The sequence below is a fragment of the Chrysochloris asiatica genome, unplaced genomic scaffold (assembly GCF_000296735.1).
Source record: "Chrysochloris asiatica unplaced genomic scaffold, ChrAsi1.0 scaffold00036, whole genome shotgun sequence".
Classification (NCBI taxonomy): Eukaryota; Metazoa; Chordata; class Mammalia; order Afrosoricida; family Chrysochloridae; genus Chrysochloris; species Chrysochloris asiatica.
Genome location: NW_006408554.1, coordinates 7,085,841 through 7,110,658, shown reverse-complemented (window position 1 = coordinate 7,110,658; position 24,818 = coordinate 7,085,841). Strand labels below are relative to the sequence as shown.

Sequence of the window (24,818 nt, the reverse complement as noted above, 5' to 3'; positions counted from 1 at the left end):
ACAGAACCAGCAGAGTGGAATGCTGACACACTGTGAACAATGTTACTGAATAATTTTATAGAAAAATTTAAATGAGAATCTAGTTTGTTACGTTGGGAGTCATAGAAAGGATAAGCACTCGATCTCAAGGTTGGTTTGAACCACAAGATCATGTCCTCCTTCTCAGATTTCAGAGCTATTAATTTTGTGTTACTGGCAGGGTCTGTCTTACTGTCCAGTCGCTCAAGTTTGGGAGTTATTTCTGGTAAACCAGTATCTTTTGTATCATCTTTATCTAGCAAGGTCGGTGGTTCAAATTCACCAACTGCTGCTTGGAAACCCTATATAGGGTCGCTATGAGTTGGAGCTGACTCCAAGGCACTTAACAATAATTTGCTATGTAAATTTCCTCCAAAATCCTAATAATAAGAAAAAGAGAGAGGGTATTAAATGGCTTATTTTTTCCCCTGAGAGTACTACAAGGAAAAACATCTTGAACATCGTTTTGGTTCTCATGGATTTTTTTTCAGAAAATTATCCTATTACTTTAGTTTTGGACTTAAACATGATGGCACACATACACTACACATCAAACTAAACTTTACTTGTCCTTTCTGACTATCCATTTCCCTTTAAATATCTTTATACAAATGGTCTAAGAGAAATTCTTCCGTATTAATCAAAGCTGCAGTTGAGATAAGAGGATGATATTTGTCAGGTATGAGAATCAGGTAAATGCTGATTTTAAAAGAGAGAAAATTAAATAAGGAATTGTTCAATTAAGTCCATGTTTCAAGGAAGTGACTGTTTCCTATTTGAGGCATCTTTTATAACAGGAGTCAGCAAACTATAGTCTGTGGGTCAAATCTGGCCCACTGTTAGTTTTTGTGACCTGTGAGACTTATTCAAACTCAAATTTCAGTGTCCCTGCATTAAGTTTCATGGGAACACAGCCACACTTGTTCACACGTCTTTAGCTGTTTCTGGACGGTGATGGCAGAAGTGAATAGCTGTGACAGAGGGCTGTGACCTGCAGAGCCATAGTACACATTACTATTTGGCTCTTTACAGAAAAAGCTAGCCACATCTACTTTATACTACGTCACTCTTTGCTAGCAACACACAGCTTCAATGAGACTTCACTGTAATTTTATCCAATCACTTGAGCCCTCAAAATGTACCTATGGGGGGGAAAAAAATCTTTGATAGATGTGGATTAGTACTCTTGGGAGAACACAGTATACAACTTACCTGGTCACTAGATTCAAAGATCATGTCCTCCTTCTCAGATTTCATAGCTATTAATTTTGTGTTACTGGCTGGGTCTGTCTTACTGTCCAGTCGCTCAAGTTTGGGAGTTACTTCTGGTAAACCAATATCTTTTGTATCGTCTTTATCTAGCAAATAGCGAAGTAGTGCATTCTCTTTTTTCTTGGGGCTAACTGGCTCCTGTTTAATAGTCACTTCTGAACCTGGAGCTGTGCTGCCAGACTCCTGGTTCAGCTCTTTGCCGGTGGCTTCTGCAATTAACTTAGTCAAGTCCACAGGAGAACTGCTGTCCTGCAAGAGTCTGTGCAAAATTTTATGCTTCTCCTTGAGCGAGGTTCCATGTGTTGACCCAGAGCCAGGCAGGCTGTTTGCTGAGTCCTTGTTGGTGTCTGACAAAGAGCTGGATAAGGGTGAAGGCTCCATCTGATCTGATTTGGTGGTCAGCAGCTGCAAGAGTTTGGTCTGCCCTTTGCTGTCATGCAGTCTACTCTGCCCGTCGGGTCTCTCGCTGCTCCCAGTCGGCGCCATGTTGGAATCATTTGTCTCCTTTTGCTCCCCAGGATGGCAGCTGCTCTCTGCTTGCCCAGTTGTACCTTCAGATGGCTCCCCATAAAGTCCAAAACAATCTTTGGAGTCTAAGCTTCCCATCTTGCTGAGTTGGGGAGGATTCATATTAACTGGGGAGTTTTGCAAATTGCCCAGTTTTAGGTCCGGTGAAGCCAACGCTGACCCTAACGAGACTCCATGCCCCTCACTGAGGGCTTGAAGTGCATTGAGGGAACTGTTGGTGTAGCTATGGCTATTTCCTGTACTGCTGCAAACCCCCACAGGGGAATGCAAGCTTCCTGCAGGGGAAAACTGACTGGGTGGGACTCGAGGGCTTCCGGCCACTCCTGGGCTCATGCGGTGTCGTGGCGAAAGCATGGAGTTGGGCTGTCCTGGGTTCATACCAGGGCTGCTCTGTGAGGGACTGTTCATTTTGAGTGCATAGTTACTACCCTGAGGAGTGGTTGCTTGCATGCTTGACACATGGTTCATTCCCCCAGAACCACCAAACCTGCTCATGGGCATGCCCATTTGTTCCTTTGGGCCATTTATGGGAAAATTTATATTGCTACTCAGGGTCATGTCCTGACCTGGGTTCCCACCGCACATGGCCTGATGGGCAGGGCTGCTAGAGCTAATTGGATTCAATGGCTTCCCCATAGCTTGTCCAGTCAGATCCGGATTCATTACACACACACTCTGCTCCCTGCAGAACAAGAAACAAAAGTTAAAAGAAAAAATACGTCTTAAGTTGTTAGCAATTTAAAAAATGAGATGGCTTCTTTCTTTAAGAGAATAGACTACATTTAAAGGGAAGATAAAACTTTGATGAAACCATCGGTAATTAGGGACAAGACTGAACATGTACAGTTTTGGACCAAAAGGGATGTTTTTCAGTCAACTCATTAAGATGTCTGCGGTTATTCAGAGGAGCTGTGTTTATATCTGACTACTACGACACTGAAATTGCAGTTACTAGATAAGACATTGGGGGGGGGAGGTTACAATTACATAATACACCTTTCTCATTAAACAGTTTGTTATCATGAGTAATTGAGAGCTTGTACCATCTTAAAGAAATGATCTAAACAAGTATAACCATATTTAATTGCTTGCTGGATTCCAATCCCTAACAATAGACACATCTGTAAGCCTGAAGTGTTCTGATATGTACTACTTGGCTTATGATAAAAAAGCAAATTTAGGGGGCAAGAACTTACCCCCTTTCTATTAGAAACTCTGTGAGTTCTAGAGACAACAAAGTTACTAAAAGTGTTCAGCTTTAGTGTCTTGTCAAACAGATTTCCATTCACTTCCCTCAGCTGTTCTGCAAGTCACAGCTCAAGCCTCCAAGACAGACAACTTGGCTTGAAGTCAGCTTCAGGCTACCTTAGTGTGGGATTTCATTTCCCTAGTCTTGTTGTTGTTGTTGTTAAGTGCCATCGAGTCGGGTCCGACCCATAGCGACCCTGTACAGGGTTTCCGAGGGTGTAAATCTTTACGGGAGTAGAAAGCCTCATCTTTCTCCCGCGGAGCGGCTGGTAGTTTCGAACTGCTGACCTTAAGGTTCGCAGCCCGATTCGTAAATACTACGCTACCAGAGCTCCCTAGTCTTAGACAACTCCAAATCCATCTACTTACTAATGACTGAAAGCAGGTTTTCTCAGCTAGATGATTTTCCATGTCCTGTAAGCTTTTAATTCAAAGCATTGGCAGTCACTTGTGTGAGTTCACAAATCCAAATAAAACAGATTTCATAGATTATAAAACAGCAGCTTTAAGGTGTTGTGTGTTCAATTCATAGTGATTCCTGTAGGGTTTCCAAGGCTGTGAATCTTTATAGGACAGAAGCCTCATGTTTCTCCCACAGTGGCTGATGGATTTGAACTCTGGCCTGGAATTTAGCAGCTCTATGCTTACTCCACTATGCCACCAAGGGTCTAGCTTTAAGTGAAATTAGGCACAGCTGTACTCACTTTCAAATTGCTTTTAACGTCAGATTTATTAACAGTTGAGACGTAGGGCTGCTTGTTTTTGTTTTTTAAATTCCTAAATTAAGAGTAAATAATTGACAAAGGTAATAAAAATTTACTCTTTAAATAAAGCAATTATATACATATATATATTCTGATAGTACTTTATAAAGTTTTATATGTAACATATATGAATATTTACACTAATTTGAAATTTAATCCTCTTCCTGTGTTTGTGATTTAAAACCATATAGTTTATAACACTAACTTTAAAAATGAACATACAATTTTCCTTACTTTCATTTTTGATCGAAATGTGTGTTACCCTTCAATATACAGCTGAATGCCAGGAATTTAAAGCTCAGAATAAAAATCTTTCACGTATTCCTTCTAAGTCTATGTGTATAAATCTGACATTTTTAGATTTAGACACACTGAAATCACATTCCTGGCTTCGGTATTTCTGCTTTTCACTAACTGCGAATAGATGAACATCCCTTCTCGAATGCATGACGAAGCTAATGCTAGCCTGTGTGCTCCCAGTTCCATTAAAAAAAAAAAAAAAAAAATCACAAATATTAAGGCCAACATTCAAAGGATAGGCCTACTTAGCCAATTTTAGGAGCTGTCATTTAGCCAACAGTTAATGGCAATATAATTTTATAAATATATTATATATAGAAGATCAGAGAAAAAGAGGAAGACCTCAACTGACATAGTGGCAGCAAAAATGGGTTCCAACACAACAACAATTGTGAGGTGCAGGACCAGACAGTGTTTCATTCTGTTGTGCACAGGGTTGCTATGAGTTGGAACTGACTCAATGGCACCCAATAAGCACATACATTTTACATGACGAGGCTGATCTACAGAAATGCCTAATAAGGCTGAAAAGCTCTAGGATGATTGGTTGCTTTTGTAACAGTGCCTCTTAATTTGGGAAGGGAAAATGATTTCTTAGACTAGGATTACCTGTGAAGCATATGTAAAGATATTACAAGCTGAGGTTCATTAGTAGTCTGAGAACGGATGAGTTTGCTCTTCGTTTGGGCAGCAACAAGAGTGCCGTCGGACAAGGAAAAACGATAGATTTGACTGAATGCCAGTCCTTGTCTTAGTACTGTAGGCAAGCAAGCAAACAGAAGGCATGTTTAGAAAAAAACTGAGGTGGGGGCATAAATACATGAATAAACATCATCAAGTGTAATATTTCCCAACCAATATGTTAAGCAGTTATAAGAAATACCACATACTATTAAAACACTGTTAATTTAAAAAACCCATTTAATTGTCATTCAAATAACAATGAATTTAATATATTGTTTTTCATATGGGGTTCAGATCCTCAAACATGGTACTTTTAAAAAACTCTTCAGTACCATGGCAAATCAGAATGTAAAGAGTGTATCAGCTTAGAACAGCTTTCTAGAGATTTGTTTAAAATATTAGAAAACAACACAATGCATAAACATGATAACTTTACAGTGCAAAATTTGCTTTGAAGTTCTCATTAATCCAATATAAATATTATAATAAAATATATGACATTAACTGTGATGTTTTCTAAATATTCAACCAGGATTTATATACTATTCAATCCATCATTTCACATTGGTGGTGGTGGGAGTGTGCCATGGCATCGGTTCTGACTCAGCGACCCTGTAAAGATTTCCAAGGCTGCAAATCTTTATGGGAGCAAAAAGCCTCATCTTTCTCCTGAGGAGCAGTTGGTAGATTCGAACTGCTGACCTTGTGGCTAGCAGCCCAGCTCGAAACCCATTATGCTTTCTTTCACATTACTTTGCACCAATTCTGTTTCTCGCTGTATAAAAGTATTACTTCTGTGGTTAAAAACAATCAGAATAATCTTTTCATAGGGGAAAAAAAGCTAAACAGAAACAATAAAAGTACAAATTATTCTTAGTGACATGTGGTTTATTTTAACTTCGTAATAAAGGGTCAGGTGCTGACATTTTCACAACAGTTAATACCAGAAAATACAACAAAAAATCAAGCAGGTTAATATAATGCCTGTTAGAATAATTTTCAGATTATTCTCTTTAAAGTCACCACTCGGCTGTCAGCTTGTCATACTGTGGTCGCTTGCGTGTTGCTGTGATGCTGGAGGCTTTGCCGCCAGTATTTAAAATACCAGCAGGGTCAGCCACGATGGGCAGGTTTCAGTGAAGCTTCCAGAATAAGACAGACTGGGAAGAAGCACAGTCTACTTCAGAAAAAAACATCGACGAGTGACAATCTTAGGCATAGCAGCAGAACGTTACTGATACAGTGCCAGGAGACAAGCTCTTTAGGTGGAAGGCATTCAGCATACAACTGGGAAAGAACTGCCTCCTTAAGGCAGAGCTGACCTTAATGATATGGATGGAGGACCTTCATGTGCTGATGTGACATGACTCAAAAATGAAGAAACAGCTGCAAACCTCCATTAATAATCGGAATATGGAATGCATGAAGCAGGAATCTAATAAAACTAATTGTAAAAAGTGAAATGCAAGTACAGTCAGAATGACTCTTCGAAGTGAGGATGGTATAAGTTTGTCTCACGCACATTAAACATGTAACCAGGAGGGAGCAGTCCTGGAGGATATCATGCTTGGTAAAGTGGATGGTCAGCGAAAATGAGAAAGACTGTTAACGGGATAGAATGACCCAGTGGCTGCAACAGTGGCTCACAGTATGACTGTGAGGGTACCACAAGGCTGGGAGTATACAAGGGTCACGATGGGTCAGAGCCAGCTCAACAACATCATCTTTTAAAACAACTCTTTAAAATATTATCTAACGCTGTATTTGAAAAAAAAACAAAACAAAAAACTTTTCAATTTAGAAATAAAGTAGACATATAATGTAAAGTTTTTCTGGCCTTATTCTTACCAAAACAGTTTCCAGTTTTCTTATAATTTTGTCCTAATAAGTCCCCATGATTGTCTTGTGTCCTTTGAGAAAAATGTATCATGATTTGCTGTTGTTAAGTGTCACTGATCCAGTTCCGACTCATGGCGACCCTGTATAGGGTTTCCAAGGAGCAAGTGGTGGGTGTCAACTGCCAACCATGTAGTTCATAGTCCAGAGCCACCCCTTTGGAAGTCCAAAATCAAGTCACCATAACTTTCTAAGCTGACCTCTTGGCCTTGAGTAAACTTGCCCAGCAGATCCCCTCAGAAACTACTGTTTTGAATTGGACCTTTTTATTGAAGCACCCTAACAAGACTTGTTGCTGTTAGGTGCCAGTGAGTCATTTGATTCATAAAGACCTTATGTACAACAAAATGAAGCACTGTCCTATCTTGGGCCACCCTCACAATTGTTACTATGCTTGAGCCCATTGCTGCTACCACTTTACCAATCCACCTCACTGGAGGTCTTCCTCTTTTCCACTGAACCTCCGCTTTACCAAGCATAATGTCCATCTCCAGGGACTGGTCCCTGCTGATAACATGTCCGAAGCATGAGAGATTAAGTCTTGTCGTATTGGCTTCTAAGGAGCATTCTGTCTGTATTTTTTCCCAAGAAACATTTGTTTGCTCTTCTAGCAGTGCATGGTACTTTCGATATTCTCTAATACCATAGCTCAAATGCATCAATTCTTCTAGGGTCTTCCTTATTCATTATACAACTTTCACATGCAAATGAGGCTATTGAAAATACCATAGTTTGCGTGAGACACATCTTAGTCCTCAAGCAGACATCTTTACTCTTTAACACTTTAAAGAGGTCTTGTGCAGCAGATTTGCCTAATACATTACGTTGTTTAATTTCTTGACTGCTGTTTCCTTGAATGTTGATTGTGGATCCAAGTAAAATGAAGTCTTTGACAACTTCTATCTTTCCTCCATTTACCATGATGTTCTTTACTGGTCTAGTTGTGAGGATTTTTATTTTCTTTACATGCAGATGCTACAATACCTTGCTGGTGGAAGCAAAGAGGACTTACAATGTCTACTCATGAACATCAAAACTATAGCCGTCAGTATGGATTGTACCTCAATGTTAGGAAAACAAAAATCCTGACAACCAGAGCAATTAAAATATGATTAATGGAGAAAAGATTGACGCTCTTAAAGATTTCATTTTGCTAGTAAGACTAAGACAAGTGAGTTATCGAGAAAACTTGTCTGATCCCAGAGACATGTTTAAACACATTTTGTTTGGAATTAACTCATACATTTATGAGCTGGAACCCTAATAGCAATACATTTGGACTTCCCCTTGTATAATGTTTGAAAAAACAAACATTACACTACAAGGTTGGTTTGAACTGCAAGGTTCAAACTCACTAGCTGCTTCTTGGAAACCCTATGCAGGGTTGCTATCAGCTGGAACTGACCCGATGGCACTTAACAATCACAGGTGAAATGCCAAGGTCACAGATGGTTAGATAGATGATGACAAACTAAAACTGTATTTTCAGTAACTATGTAGAAAATGTGACAAGTTATTAGGTACAATGCATTGCTCTTAGCTCTTGATATATGGGCTGCTCTAAAATTCTTTGGGGGCACATTTTAATTAGTGTACCCTGTCCAGACATAAAGTGCCTATGAGAGGAGAATCAAAAGTTAAAGGGGAGCTTTTGTCTCAGAGGAATTGTAAGTGCAACTTTCTTCAGTTGTCCAGCACCTGGATTCATGTGACACTAGCCACCAGCGCCATGTTGCCCAAGTTTGACCCCAATGAGGTCAAAGTCGTGTACCTGAGGTGCAAGGGTGGGGAAGTCAGGGCTATGACCAATCTCGCCCCCAAGATCGGCCCTCTGGGTTTACGTCCAAAAAATGTTGGTGATGACATTGCCAAGGCAACTGATGACTGGAAAGGGTTAAGGATTATGGTGAAACTAACCCTTCAGAATAGACAGGCCCAGATTGAAGTGGTGCCTTCTGCCTCTGCCCTGATCATCAAAGCTCTCAAGGAACCACCCAGAGACCAAAAGAAGCAGAAAAGTATTAAGCACAGTAGAAATATCACTTTAGATGAGATTATCAGCATTGCCCGTCAGATGTGACAGTAGTCTTTAGCCAGAGAGCTCTCTGGGACTATTAAACAGATCCAGGGGACTGCCCAATCTGTGGGTTGCAACGTTGGTGGTCGCTGCCCTCATGACCTCATGGATGGCATCAACAGTGGTGCTGTGGAATGTCCAGCCAGCTAAGTACTACAAAATATTCAATAAAGGATCATTTGATGGGGAAAAAAATAACATTAAGGAGGAGAAAGAAGATCCCCCTTCCCTCTAGTGGTGGTGGTGGTTGTGTCGTTTCCCATGCTGTAAATCTTTTTTAAAAATATCAGTTATTTAATGTGGCTCTTTCTTCACAAGAAATCTAGAACACCAATTTGTGAGAATAAATTCCATTTGTGAGAGTAAACACAGCACACAGGTAGCCTTGGAGCTGGGGCATGACTTTAATTTTTGGCATAATTTTGTCAGTCCACAGTTTTCTGATCTACTTTGCTCTGCTCTGTAATCTCGTATTTCTCTTTCTCAATGTCGAAGATCTTGCCTTTTTGGTATCTGGGCTTCTGCAGCTTCTTCTTGAAGTAAAAATCTGAAGGATGTTTGGGCCTCTTCATACTACTGATATCAATTTTGGTGGAGGTGGCGATGACAAATTTCCGGTATGTTCTACTCAGAGGAACTTGATTGATAGACAAGGAGCAAGCCATGGCCAGCTGCTTCAGGAAACACTCTTTAGCCTCGGTGGCATCCAGTGAGGATGGTCAGTGATCCGAGGAGTGGTGATGGATTGCAGTCTCTGACACGCTGACTGAAGGGTTTTTGGCTGTGGCTCAACGCTTCCCAGGTACAACTTCAATAGGGTAATGTGTAGGCATTTTGTGCAATTTAGCCACTCGGGTACCACCATTCTTGTCACTACCAACTGGCTTTGTGACAGTAGCAAGAACCTCTCCTTTTCAACCTTGGATGTAGCAGGCGAATACTTCCTCTTGTACGTGGCCTTTCTGGACTACGTGGCAGATTGGGAATACCTGTCAATCCCTTCGACTAGGACAGGATTTCGGATGCAGTGGGGCTTTCATTTCATGTTTTTTTTTGCCCTTGAGGTTAGCCTTTTTTTAGCTTTGCCACTAGCTCCTGCTTCTTTTGCCTTCAGGCTTCTTTTTCGTTGCTGGCTTATCAGAGGCTGTAAATCTTTGAGGAGCAGAAAGCTTCATCTTGTTCCCATGGAGTGGCTTATAGATTCAAACTATGGGCCTGTGGTCAGGAGTCCAGCTCGTTGTCTGCTACCTTACCAGGGCTTCTTTCCCATTAACAGCACTTATTAAAGCAAAGAAATTACCTTTGCTCTTGAGTCACTAACACAAAACTAAAATGCACTTCAGAGTTAAGTAATTCCGTGGAAAGACCTCTGGGAGCAGCACTACCAGGCCAGGCCTCAGCTACAGCTCCCAGCACTTCCACGTACTGATGGAATGATCTTGAGTCACTCATTTCACCTGGATCTGTTCCCACATCCGTACAACGAGAGCCATCATGCTGATTTTATAGGTTAGCTGTGAGAATGTTAAGGGAGGTATAATGCCAAATAGGACCACCAGCTCAGCAATGGCTGTTACTGCTGACACATGACTCTGAAGTTGTGAGTTTAGTTTAGCTGCTGTATTAATCAATCATGTGACCTCAGGCAAGTCTGCCTGGACCTTCCTGGCCTAAAATCTGGCTTGTCTTTCTTGGTCATCATCTGGAAGGAGGGCTTGACTTTATCAGTGACTCATTCGATCTTTCAAATTTCATTTCATCCTTATTTACAAATTTGCCTTATGATTCAGGTAATGTACTTTATATTAGATGGCACACCTGATTAGAGCTGTACTTCAGGAATTCCTGCTTGAATGAGAACTTCTGTAAGAAATAATCATTACAGTAAAATCAGCTACAAGAAAATATCCTTTAACGATGCTTACCTTCGTGATGGTGCCGCTTAGCATAGGACACAGATTCCCCTTCATGCTGTGCGTGGAACTTCTGAATGCACCTCCTCACCAGGTCCTCCCAGCCTGGCTTCATGGCTGCCCGCATGGTGCTGGTATCCAGTGAAGTAATCTTGCCTGTTAAGTACGAGCATGCATTAAACCTACAGACACCTTAAATTTACAAAAGACTTAAACGTATTCATTTCAAAGACGTAGTGTAAGTTCACAGTACCAAAGCGTGTAAGTGGAAATAAGCATTCCTCCCTCTCTTGGATATTTCTACTCCAGAAACAACTGAAACTATTAGCGTTTTCACAGTCTGTCTAAGAGACTTCTGGCAATAACAAGTGAGCATTCTAAAATGAGTTTTTTTGGGGGAAAAATTTACCTTGGAGATCCTGACGAGTAGTGAAACTTTCTGATGAGGGAAGAACTGGTCTTTCCTTCATGGGCACTCTTCTTGCCACACAAATCAAGCAGGACTGCAAATCTTAAACCATACAATTATGTTCATCAGATCAGGCTCTTTTAGCAATACAAACTAACTAAAGTATATTTACGACAGCACAACCTTCTTAGCCAATAAAAGAGTTAATGACAAAACACTGTTTGCCTCTGGTTTTTGCTGGCCCTTTACTCTCAACTTAAATGGGTGAGAAGGGGCTGGGGAATGGAAGGGTGGGCTGTGCAGGACGAGGGGGGAAGGCACCTCAGAAAAACCTTGCATATTGTACACAGTTATCAATATCAAACCATCTCTCTAGTGATAGCTGAAAAAATGGAATCTTTCTTATTAAATGGCTAATAGAAAACCAGCGTCATTCAAAATAAAATACAAAAATGATGACAAGAAAAATCTGATGTTCTGCTTTGTCAAGGGCTGGCTATTTCAATCTACAGAAAAACTAGAACTAAACCTAAGATACAAAAGAAATATATCACCTTCCAAAGTATATAAATAACCTTATAATGGCAATATGCAATTGAAAACAAAGATTACATATTTGGAGATGCCATCTTTGGTATCTGGAAAATGCAGAGTGTGCCATAAACAACCCCATTACAGTTTAGAATCCTGGCCATGCCCGTTTCTAACACAGCCAACACCTAAGCATTTATTCCTCACCTCATTTCAATGGTTTTAAGTATCTGTGTCACTCTGGACGGCAAGGAGCGATTTATTTTCTTTGTAACACTTAAGAGTATATTGCACAATCCTTTGAATTTCAATAATGCTGTATAAAATGTCATTAAAATATCCTTTTCCTATCTTTTTATGTCACTGATTTATTATTGTTCAATTTTACCTTTGGGAAAGACTTTCTTGAATCATAGTCAGTAACAGCTGGCATCAAAAATTAAAATATAAGCATCATCCCTAACCTAGTACTAGCTACATTTTTTTAGCATTACTATAAGCAAGCCACCTTTTGGCTGGATTTATAAGCTATCAACTCACTTAATCTTTTAACACCTCTGTGAGGTAGGTACTGGCATTGTTCCTACTTACCAGAGGAGAAAACCACAGTACAACATTGAAGCACCCTGCCCAACATCACACAAAACTTGGGTGGAGTCAGGCTTTGAATTAGAGCCGATCCAGCTAAGCAGCCTGCTCTTATACTATGGTATGCTGACATACAGAATCCAGTGTGAAAGGAACTGGAATGTTGTAATGTAAAGCACATTTACATGTACAAAATGTAAAATTATGTAAATGTGGATTCAAAAATTGGCTAAGGTGTACTCTTTTTATACTGCTTTGGATTGTGAATGAGCAGCATTTACTGCTGTAGAAAAGAGAATGAAATCATCTGTCACACTCCATGCCTAAGTAAAAACTACATTTTGAAAAACTACCTATCACCTATAACAGTTCAATTATTCTTTCCAGTAAGCTCTAAATTGAAAACAAAACAAAAAAATTTACATATTTTAAGTGTAAGAAAATACCAACCCCGATCCAGGCATACTCATTTAATCCTTATTGCATGCTGATACTGGTATTAGTAATTTCACCTGAAAATAAACTAATGCCTGTCAGAGGCAAGGATTGTTCCCAAAGTTAGAGAGTTGGTCTGATTATAAATCCGTGATGTGTCCACTTCACTAGTGGCCCCGTCTCTTCCACTTACACACAGAATGCACTCTTTAGTATCATTTCATATTGCACAGGGAAACACTCTCCTATGTGGAATGGCTTGCTTGAGGGACTCACAGTAATCAGCATTTCCTTAAGGAGCTGATAGTCTGAGCTCCCATTCTCTCACCACTCCTATCTCTAGCCTCTTGTCTTATTATCTCATCTTCTGAGCCGAGTTCCCATGGACAAGCTATATGTAATCAATCCATTAAGACCTTAAAAGTACATGAAAACTGTTCGTGCCTGTGTGCGTCTTTCTAGGACTGTGGCACATACCTTGCATTAGATTTACAAAGGAGCCTCAGGTCAGCAAAAGGTTAAACTACCAATGGTGTAGAGCTGCACTGATAAGGTAGTCACTAGCAACATGTGGCTATTTAAATTTAATCAAATGAGAAATTCAGTCCTTCCATTGTCCAAGTCATGTTTCAAATGCTCAACAGGCATGTGTGGCTTGTGGGTCCCATACTGACAGTGGAGATCTACAAGGGAGCTTCAGAAAGTTTGTGGTAAAAAATGGAATGGAAAGGTAATGGAATTTTTCCATGAACTTCTAGAAGCCTCTTTGTATAAAACTGTATAAAGTCACCACAAACCATTTTATTAGACAGTGCTATTTTAGTTAGGGGCTCTTTTTAAAACGGAATATCACAAAAACTAAACATCCTATCATAGGTGAGAAGAACAAAGAAGCTGCTCTTCAGTGTTTCTTAATGTGAGCACGCATTTGAGATGATCAAGTGTGAAAGATGTGGTGCAGGAGTAAACATGCGGGCACAAAAACTCTCCTGGAAATGTTGCTCTACCTTCGCCTTCTTCTTTGATGGACTTAGGTTGAGAAACAGCAAAGCACTGCATAGTTTCATATTTCTGATGTGCTTCCTGGTTATCATGACTTTCCTCTTCCGAATCAGGTAAAGATTTTACCAGCATCCGACAATTGAAGGTATGGCTGTTCCGCCTCGGAGGTTCCCCAGACCAAGAGCCCCCATTCACTGAGCAAGGCAAAAGTAACTTGGTATTAGAAAGAAGTCAACATTAGGCTCACTGCTGCTGAATTATCAAAATGATATAAAAATGTTATTTTTACTTTACATTTAGGAACACAGTACATTTTATACTCTGCTAAATGTTTTCAAAGTACAGAGGAGGGAAAATACTTGGGACTTTCAAAATACCTTCTACACTTCTTACTCTCATCCTGACTCTTTGGCTTCTAGTTCAGGCCTTGATTATGTATTAAAAGATCAAGTCTTCATAATTTTTATTTCTTGGAGAGTAACTTCAGTTCACTTACATTCTAATTTTAGATATGTTACTGTCTTCTCAAAAGCTCTCATCAAAAAAGTAAGTGGCAGCAACTGCAGCATGCATAAGATTCTTCAGAAGGATTTAAATGTTGCTGTTGTTAAGTGCCATCGAGTCAATTTTGACTTATAACGACCCTGTATAAGGTTTCTACGGAGCGACTGGTGAGTCTGAACCTCCCATCTTGTGGTTCAAACCAATATGGTGGTCAACTGCTTATCCTACAGCATCACACCAGGACTCATACTAAATGTGATGGTAGTGTGTTGTGGAGTCGGTTCTGACTCAACAGTGAAACTGCATAGGGTTTCTGAGGATGTAAAATCTTTATGGGAGCAGAAAACTTCATCTTTCTCCTGTGGAATGGCTGGTTAGTTTCAAACTGCTGACCCTGAGGTTAGCAGCCTGACTTGAAGCCACTGTGCTACCAGAGCTCCAAATGTAGTCAGAATCAAATTTGAAGTCCATTCAAACTGATAACTAACCCAGTATCATCTAACCAGATCAATCACATTCCCCAACACAAATCTCCCTATCCAGGCCCACATGGATATCTTTGCTTCTGTCACCCTTTCTAATGTATCAGGTTGCTTTTCTTTCTTCCATCCAAAGGTAGGTCCTTAATCCACTGCCTTTAAGTCAACTGCAACTCATAGTGACACTATAAGGTTGAGGAGCATTGCTCCATAGGGTTTGAAATGCTGACTGTGAGGTGAGCAGCCCAATGCTTACCCTAAAACACCACCAGGGTTACCCTGAATCCCGTAATTGTTAAGTGCCTTCGAGTCGGTTCCAACTCATAGTGAACCTGTAACAAGGTTTCCAATGAGAGGTTGGTGAATTTGAACCACCAACCTTGTGGCTCAAACTGATCTTTTGGTCCAGTGCATTATCCCACAGTGCCACAACAGGGCTCTGCAATAGCAAATACTAAATCAACAACTCTAAGAACCACACAAGGCCTTCTTTTATAGATCTTTCTTTGCTCAAATTATATGGAAATTTTTGTGCACCCTCTGTAATTTGATTGTTGCTCAATTACCCTATTGTAGCCTTTAAAAATGGCTTCATGTATATTTCTTCAATGAGACAAAAAAAAAAAAAAAAATTTCCCTGCATATACATGATTAATGTCATCTATTTCTTTTCAAGTGAAAAAAACAAAAAACCAAACTATTTTCAACAGTTTTCTATTTTGTATCAAAGCTAAAATATGTAATATATTAATTCTGAAAAGATAATGAGAAAAAGGAAAGACATCATTTTTAAAGACTGGATATGAGAAAACAGTGACCAGAAGGACAATGAGACAGGGAATCAAAAGACTAGTTATCAACGAACAGCAAATATACCCTCAAAAGGCACAGCTAGAAAACACTCAAAAAGACATCTGGGTGTTATGGTGAACCAAATACTAAGCCTATGGGCACTTGGCTGAAAAGGACAAAAAAGAAAACAAAACTTAGAAAGAAAAAAAGGTAAATTCCAAGTTAACTACAAGAAAGTATTCTAAAATCACTGAAGGAACTTCATAGTTAGATTTACACATCTACGCAGACATTTGCGATTCACCTGGCATCATCTGTATATAAAACTTTATTGTTAATGGAGACTATGTAGGGCAATCAAGGAGGAAAGAAAGGGCTCTTATTAATTCAGGATAATAAGAAAGTTAAACTAATAATAATTAAAAAAGGTACAATATAAGGTAAGGCTCTTTATACAAGTGGATTAATAACAGCAGATGTCCTTTGAGGAAGTCATAAAATTACTGACGAGATCTAGAATATTAGTTGAAATAGGAATCTAATTTTCTTGCTCATTTACTAGAGAATATAATAGAGGAATCTCACATCAGTATTCATACATTTGTTACAGTCACTTTTAACAAAGGGTTATCATATCAAGGAAGAGCTAGCAATAATGAAAATTAAGAAGGACCTTTTCCTACTGACAGTAGTAACAATTAGACGGACTAATACAAAGTTTTAAGGAAGAGAATAGGAGTATTTGCTTGCTTGGAACTTGACCTTACTATGTACTAAAATATGCACTGCTTTTTAATCTGTGAAGACATTCTTAGTATCATCAGTTTAAGTGAGAATATTAAAAAAAGAACTACTTAGTAAGTGGGAGCAACAATACTGCAGAATAGCAACTAAAGTGGGCCCACGCTGTGAATCACCCACTTTAAATAATCACACACACTTTTGGACAGCATCTTTAAAATAAAGGTAAAGAAGCCAGGACATCTGAAACAGGCAGAGTGGGTAAGGAAGCAGCAGAGCAGCTGGAGAAATCAAAGAGCCCATGCAGGACTCCTGAGCTAATGCCATTTGAACACTTCTTCAAGCCCTGGTGTGGTGCTGTAGGGATAAGTACTGGACTGCTAATTGCAAGGTCGGCAGTTCAAACCACCAGCTGCTCTTGGAAACCCTATACAGAGCTTCTATGAGTCAGAACTGACTTGACAGCACACAATGACAACATACATCACTTGTTCTTAGCATTTTATTTCGTAAAAGCTCACAAACACACTCTTTGCCTACGTATGACTCAAAACTAGGTCAAATCTCAGGCTTCTTGTACCCCTCCTGTTTCTTCAAATGGCCACAGAGAAGATGGATAAAAAGGGTCAGCTGCCACTGGATTGAGTGGGAGGCAGTTTGGCTCCTTCTTAAAACAAAACACACGGAACTTGTTGCATCATGAGTACTTTACATCTGGATTATTTATATTTTCACTTGTTTTAAATATACAATCAAAATAATCATTTCAGATCAGTACTTGAAGATGTGCTTTCTTAATGACTTGTAATCTTAAATTCTCAATACTAAGTACTAAAAAAACTGTCTAGCTACTCTTTCCCCCAAGTAATTTTCTGGTGTGTGTGTGTGCAGGGATTCAGACCCAGAAGACAAACATTTACCTATAGACTTTGGCAGCAGGTTTTTGACAAATTCAGTGTGGTCCCCACCATGAAGGATGCTATATACACTTTTGTTCATCAGCTCTTCTTGGTTATACCTTAGATACTGTGTTACATTCTCTGAGACAAACACCACGTTGCCTTCCAGGTTCACTACAAAGAAGAACCCATCAAGGGCCTAAGAGAAAAGGAACAAACTGTTAGGAAAGATGCAAAATAAAATCATATGCAACTGTTAAGGGTAAGACCCCTTTAAGGGAAACACATAATTCATACTTGGAATAGAAAAGATCTCTCTCATCCTTCTCAGAAATAATTAACACATTTTTTCTTTTGGTGAAATAGATTATGTCATTTCAATAAATGGGAGAGAGCTCAGAACAGGATTTCTTGTCACAAACTAAATGACAAACACTAACTCTCTTAATTTATCAGGAAGTAATTATTGTTAAGTACAGTACACAGGCATTTATCTGTATTTTCAAAATGAGAATGATGTGCTCCACAGGGCCCGAAATAACTTTTATGTTATTAAACCAGTACAAAGTAATTTTGTTCTAGTTTTTCAGATTATACAGTGGAGGGAAGGAGTCAATGATAATTTGTCCTTAGTTTAAGGATAAATGCATAGACAAAATCAGAAAATTTTACTACTTTTAAAGCTGCCTGGATTTAAAGGAAAATAATTACAGGCAATTTTGGACCTTCAAAGAAACATGAATCCTTGTTTAGTGTATATAGACAAGGGGTCTGGGGTAGCTATCTCATTAAAGAAAACTAGTTTTCATGGGGAACTCAGGTTTAGATGCGACCAGCCGTGTCCTGGACTGAAATGGGGTCACAGGTTTTGGTTTATGATAATAAAAACTGGAACACAAGCCAACTGAGCTCTTACGTTTGAACCACAAAGTCGGCAGTTCAAACCCACCAGCTCCTTGGAAACCCTGTGTTGGTCGAAAATGGCTCAAGGTACTTAATAATAGCAATAACAGCACTTGTTTTTAAGATAGTTAAAATGCAAATCGCTAAATCACGTAGATTAGGAGCATGTTTATTGTAATGATCTCATTGTTGTTGTTGTGCCGTCGAGTCGGTTCCGACCCATAGCGACCCTGTACAGGGTTTCCGAGGGTGTAAATCCTTACGGGAGTAGAAAGCCTCATCTTTCTCCCGCAGAGCAGCTGGTAGTTTCGAACCACTGACCTTAAGGTTCGCAGCCCGATTCGTAACCACTACGCTACTATGATCTCCTAGTCTTCCTTTTTTGTCATCTCAATTTAGAACAGGAAAAGAGGAGACGACAAATCTAGGATCACTAGAGGAAATTAAGTTACAAGTAACATGTACTGAGCACGCTTATCATGCTTTAAACACATTGTCTCTCTCTTTTTTTTTTTCCTTGAGCTGAAGAAGGATTTTATTTGACTGTACAGAGAAACCAGCTGCATACATTAGCCCAATTTGGTAGCCAGTTCTTTGGCCTTAGCCTTTCCAGCTTGGCAATGTGAGTCACTGATTTGGGGCCCAGGACATTGACTCCCTAGTCAAGTTGGATCTTTTCGAATCTGTCATTGTAATTGGTCCTGATGGCTTCCACCAGCTTAGCAATAGCTCCTCTGGCTTCAGACTTCACCTGCATGAAGGTCCCAGGGATGCAGGTCTTCCCGTGGGCCAGGCTTCCCAGCCGGGCCTTCCCCTTGATGATGCAGTAGGGAACCCCCATTTTGCGACACAAGGCCAGCAGGAAAACAACCAGCTCAGTAATGTCCACGTCGTGTATGATCAACACCAGCTGGGCCTTCTTGTTCTCTACCAGAGTGGTGACAGCATTAACCCCAGCACACAGAACGGGGGGACCTCTTGGTGGGAATATCCACTTTGCCAGCAGCTTCTGCTGCTCATCTCTGCCCAGTACTTGTGGGCCAGCATTAGCAGCTGAGTGGCTGGCTGTCTGGTGGTCCAAGGCCTGAGTGAACTGGCTAATGGCAGGGGGCACTTTCAGCTGCTGGTAGTGCATAGCCTGTTGCCGTTGTAGCCAGATGTAGTGTGATCATTTGACATAGCGGGTAAGGTCCCTGTTGGGTTGGATGTCCTGTCTGATGCTGAAGTTCTTGGGCCTTTTCTCAAGAAGGGGATTTACCACCTTCTTGGCCTCCTGCTTCTGGACAACAGCAGGTGCTGGCACCACCTTCTTCACCTTGGCCTTCTTTCCTTTCAGCATTTTGGGTGGATGGATCAGAGTACATAGTGCTTTATCTTCCCAATTTACAGAGGAAAACTCTCAGGGTCACAGAAGTTAAGTGATTTGCTTATATCTTACAAATAATAAGTAGCAAAGCTAGAATTTGAATCGAGGTGCCCCGGACCCCAGAATTCGTACTTTTGATCATTAGGTGGCAGAATGTTCTACTCCAAACTACACATCCAGCCCCACTTGCAATAACGTTTGCCTTGGTGATAAAAAGCTTTGGGGGTCCAATGAGTTTCTCTTTGTTGTCCTTCCTCTTCCCTTTTTGCTAGACTTCTGATTTAGGACAAGAAAAGGCTGGGTACTGATAAGTTACAGCCAGTTTATGCCACACAGTATATGTATGTGTGTCCGTGGGTATGAATGGGGCATGACTTTTCCCTTAATTGTTTTTTTCCTCAAGATTTTAACAGGTTTTAACATTGTGAGCTATCTTTGAACATCTTCCATCTTCGATTCTACTCTCATCTCTAAACTAAGTACTCTCTCAAATCAGAACTAACCACAAAGCAGCGGCGGATAACTTTGGGGGGGAAAAAAGGCAGAAAGAAAGATCTCATAGTTCAAGGGTTGTTATTAAATATTCGGTCAGGTTTTCTCAATGGTAAAGACAATATCCAGGGCAAAGCAAACTATACATAAATGACCTTCCATAATACACTGACAATAACCCTTGAGAGACTTCCTTGTTTGAGTATACAATGTGCACACGTGTGACTATGTGAATGGAGGAAGAGACCAGGAAGTAAGCCAGTGATCAGTTACATACCCACTGTCCTTTCAAAAATCATAGCTTTAGGTGCACATTTAACAGAAATTTTCATAATTATATTACCATCAGTCACTTCTGAGAATACATGTTGCTTCCTATTGCTTTGTACCATGGTAAATAAATTGATTTATGGCATAATAAAACTCAGAGACGAAACTGTTTTATCTCGTAACATGTTTGTGTTTTCTTTAAAAAAGCCCTCTGTTATGCTCTGATGAAAAAAAGCTGACATTTGGTTTTGTTGCCTAGCAACCACTATGCTATGATGCAAGCATGAGTGTGCATCTATGCCTAGGAATAGCTCAACAGGAACATGCTTTTCTCTGTTTAAATGATTACATGTAAACAGGGAGAACGACTTAAATTCAAATACTAAGCCAACAGATTCAGACATTACTGCTCTAACATCCAGCCACACAGGTGCTTGCTTAGTCATTAAATTGTAAGACTGTTTTGAAATAGCAGAAAACACTGGCTTGATTTTATGAGATAAGGTCCACTGATCTAGCAATTTGATTTCTACAATTAATGAACTCATTCTTAAACGACTTGAGTCACAGTCTGGTTCTCCCAGCATTTCATTTTCAAGGCCTTAAAAGTTACGTACGGAGTTTCCACCCTACCTTAAGCCCCCCACCCTACACCAGGTACATGGAAATTTCCCAAATGTAATAATTTAGATTACCATAATTTTCTAATCAATTTTCTGCCTGTAATTCAAACTTTTTTCCAAAGGAAGTTATCTATCTTTCATCTATCATTCTAGTTAGAGTCCACCTAGTTACAGTTTTTGTGATCTGCTTCTAAGAACCAGGCAGGAAATAGCACTCTCTGGCTTCTATTGCCTTTGTTGACTTCGAGAAATCAGTTTAAGTGTGTTTTGCTCTTTCCCTGGAAATTGTAGTTAGATGTTTTCAAGCCAGTGATTCAAGAGCAGATAAGCGCAGGCATACACAGTATCATTAAAAGCCTTTTGATCATCAGAACCAATCCAAGCCCTGTCACTGGCTAACTCTGAGATATAAGGAATGGATTTTGTCATTCATTAATTGAAAGTAAAAACCAAACCTGTTGTTGTAGAGTTACTTCCAACTCATAGTGACCCTGTAAGACAGAGTGTTGTTGTTGTTAAGTGCCACTCAGTCGGTTCTGACCCATAGTGACCCTGTATAGGGTTTCCAAGGAGTGGTTGGTGAGCTTGAACCTCTGACCTTGCAGTTCAAATTGACTTTGAGTCCAGCGCATTAATCCACAGTGCCACACCAGGACTCCATAAGACAGAGTAGAAGTGCTCATAAGGTTTCAAGATTATAAATCTTTACAGAAGCAGGCTGTCACACCTTTCTCCCATAGAGCAGATGGTGGGTTTGAACCAACTAAACTCATTAACTATGGCACCGCCACAGGGTTCCTTTCTGTGCTTTACTCCCTCAAATTATATGGTAGATCTTCCTTCACAGAACTACATTTTCTTTTTAGTGGGCTTTCTGTGAAAGTTTACACAGCAAATTGGTTTCCATTCAACAAGGCATTCTTCCCACTTCCTTCCTGTGATTACCACTTGCATTCAGCAATCTTTCCTATGCCTTCCTACCTTCTGAGCTTTATCTCCACCCCCCCCACCCCCCCACCCCGGCATGGGCATGGGACCTCTCCATGGTGTTACTGTTCATCTTTTAGACGTGCCATTTAGCTGCACCTTGAGCCACTGGGGTGTGTTCACTTCCAGGCTTGAAAAGTGAGTGTCTAAAGGCCAGAGTCTGAGAGTGCCACTACTCTCTATCCGACCAGTAAGCCTGCTCTTTTTATTAGAACTACGCTTTCTAAAAATAAAAAAACACCATATTCACTGACTCAAATAAAGACGGATGATAAGGTTGAGAAACAATTGGTCGATCATTGTTTTAAAATTCAAATTTCTCCTACATCTGTGGCTGCTGCAATAAGCTAATCAAATTTCCAATGACAATACTGCTATTAAGCTCTAGCCACATGGTATTTTTTAACTGCATCTTATCGTAAGCAAAGTGTCCTGAGAACCGACATAAATTTATGTCTCAGAGCTCCTCTGCTTCTTGCTATAGTCCATACATTAACTACTTTTGTCTCATCTGGAATTTTAATTTTGGAACAGGTACAGCAAAGCATTTGGTATTTAACACTATGTTGTTGTGGTTAAGTGCTGTCAAGTCAATTTTGACCCATAGTGACCCTGCATAGGGTTTCCAAGGAGCAGCTGGTGAGCTTGAACCATCGACCTCGGAGTTCAAACGATTTTGCAGTTTGACACATTAGGCCACAGCGCCACACCAGGATGCCATTTAATACTATGCTAGTTAGTAAAATAGGAAGATTGAACTTTACATAATCTAGTTCATACTTTGGTTATAAAACTTCCTAAAGTCAATAAAGAACAAGCAGTTAAGACCAACCATTATACGTATAATTATTTGGATCTAAAATATCCCTGATGCTCATTAATTCAATTTTCATATCGATCATATATATAAACAGTTTGAGGTAGCATTTTTAAAAAGCACCCCGAAATCAACCTCTCTTTGGTCCTCAAATATTAACCTGGGTATACAGGCATCTAATGCATTGAACAAGCACTATTTAAGAATTTGGGGAACATTTCAAATTAATTTTGAATTAGCACAGAATTTAATTAACACATGTAAACCATGGTTTTCTAAAATGAATATTCAACTGAAAGCTAAATAAAGTCTGCCAATTTGTATTCTAAGGTAGTTTAAAATTAATCTGACATGGTTAATATTGAAATTGTATATACTTACACATACCACACATATACGTATATACACAAACATCCACACATAACATTTGAAGCAAGAGCTAGAACATTTGTAGAGTGATAGATAATAAATAGTGAATAGATTGTTTTTTTTTTAAATCAGCTGCCATTGAGTTGACTCTGAGTCATGGCGACCCCGGGCACGTCAGAGTAAAACTGTGCTCACAGGCTTTCTATGGCTGTGATTGTTCAGAAGTAGATTTCCAGGTCTTTCTTATCAGGTACCTATGGGTAGACTGCAAACATTTATTTAGTAGCCCAGTGCTTAACTGTTTGTATCAACCCAGGGATTCCATGGATGGATGGATGGATAGAAAGACAGACAACATATTCCACTAATGTATTAGCAAGCTCGTGAGGCCAATACTATTTCAATCTAAGAGTGAAACTATGTGTGGATTATCCTAAAATTTAATTCACCCTGAAAATGAAAGTCAATAATGTGGCTATCAGTAATATTAAAAAATATAAAACCAAAATGAGCATGTGCTACCTCCAGCATCATAGGCCCCAGCGCATCCTTGTCGATGACACTCTGTCCTGTAGATGAAACATCTGACTTCTGCACTTCATCTCTGTTGGCAGCTGCTGCTTTCTCTACAACAAACACAAGTGTGAATTAAATGGCAGTGCTATTTCCAGGACAGAGTGACATAAAAACATTTTTATTGTAATCATTAAAAAAAAAAATTTCTAGTGGGATCACATGTGGCTATTAAAGAATTACAGTACATCGCCCTGCCACGGAATGAGAGCTCCCTGGAAGCAGAAGCCAGGATATTAACTTTTCACCTTAAAAAATGGTAGCTCAAATTCTCTTTCAGAAGCTGACAAAATAAAATTAGTGGTTTCACATTCATTCCTTACCTAAACCCAACCCAACCCACTGCCACTGAGTTGATGTGGACTCAGTGACCAGACAGGACTGAGCAAGACTGTTCCATAGGGTTTCCAAGGATGTAAGTCTTTACGGAAGCAGCTGCCATGTCTTTCTCCCATGGAGCAGCTGGTGGGTTCAAACTGATGATCTTTCCATTAGCGTCTGAGTGCTTAGCCATTGTGTCACCAGGGCTCCAGGCTAGTCCCTTACAGGCATTTTTTCTATATAACAAAACTGCTACATAACGTGGCACAATTAGAGACTCTACTGCTCAGAACTTGGTAGAGTATGCAGAGATACAAACAACTGCACTAACAACAGGTCCTGACAGGCCGTGGTAAGCACGGCACTCTATAATACCTCTTCCACATTTATACACGTTCACATTGAAAGCAGCCAGAAAAACTCAGTTGCTTACTTGTTTTAAAATGCATAATGAAAACAAAGAGAAGTGGTCCCTATCAGGCACCTAGAGAAATTTAATGGCTGTTACCTTGATCTAGAGTAAGGGGCTCTGGCAGCGTAGTGGTTATGAATCGGGCTGCTAACCTCAGGGTCATCTGTTCGAAACTACCAGCTGTTCCGCGGGAGAAAGAGGAGGCTTTCTGCTCCCATAAACATTTACAGCCTCGGAAACCCTGTACAGGGTTGCTATGAGTTGGAACCGACTCCATGGCACATAACAACAACCACCACCTTGACCTAGTACACAGGTGCACAATCCACGTTCCTGGACTGCAAATGTGCAAGGCAGTCTCTAGGCCCACAATCCTGGGGAAGATGTTCTCTCATGGAATGAGACAATTTTGTGAAAAAGCTTACAGTAGAAATAGATGCATATTTATCATATGTGTAAACGAGCTATTTCAAGAACAGTAAAAAAAAGTTTAAGCATAACAGATACATATCAACAACTTGCTAGGAAACAACACAAAGACAGTGTGCCAATTATTTATACCTGAATAAATTATATCCTTGTTTACACTGCATGTTATCAATACA

General features: G+C 39.9%; 1 protein-coding gene and 1 pseudogene across 1 annotated transcript in view; both read right to left on the bottom strand.

Annotated features, from left to right (window-relative positions):
- Nucleotides 1–24,818, bottom strand: part of NCOA2 (nuclear receptor coactivator 2) — a 135,350-nt gene that overhangs the window by 53,635 nt on the left and 56,897 nt on the right. Inside the window, exons 3-9 of the mRNA XM_006860033.1 lie at nt 23,430–23,533; nt 17,102–17,279; nt 13,671–13,859; nt 11,110–11,211; nt 10,713–10,856; nt 4,740–4,887; nt 1,231–2,500 (exon numbers count right to left, since the gene is read on the bottom strand). Of these exons, the coding sequence (XP_006860095.1) occupies nt 1,231–2,500; nt 4,740–4,887; nt 10,713–10,856; nt 11,110–11,211; nt 13,671–13,859; nt 17,102–17,279; nt 23,430–23,533 (2,135 nt within the window). The remainder of the gene's footprint in view (nt 1–1,230; nt 2,501–4,739; nt 4,888–10,712; nt 10,857–11,109; nt 11,212–13,670; nt 13,860–17,101; nt 17,280–23,429; nt 23,534–24,818) is intronic.
- LOC102825579 lies at nt 18,553–19,322 on the bottom strand (annotated as a pseudogene).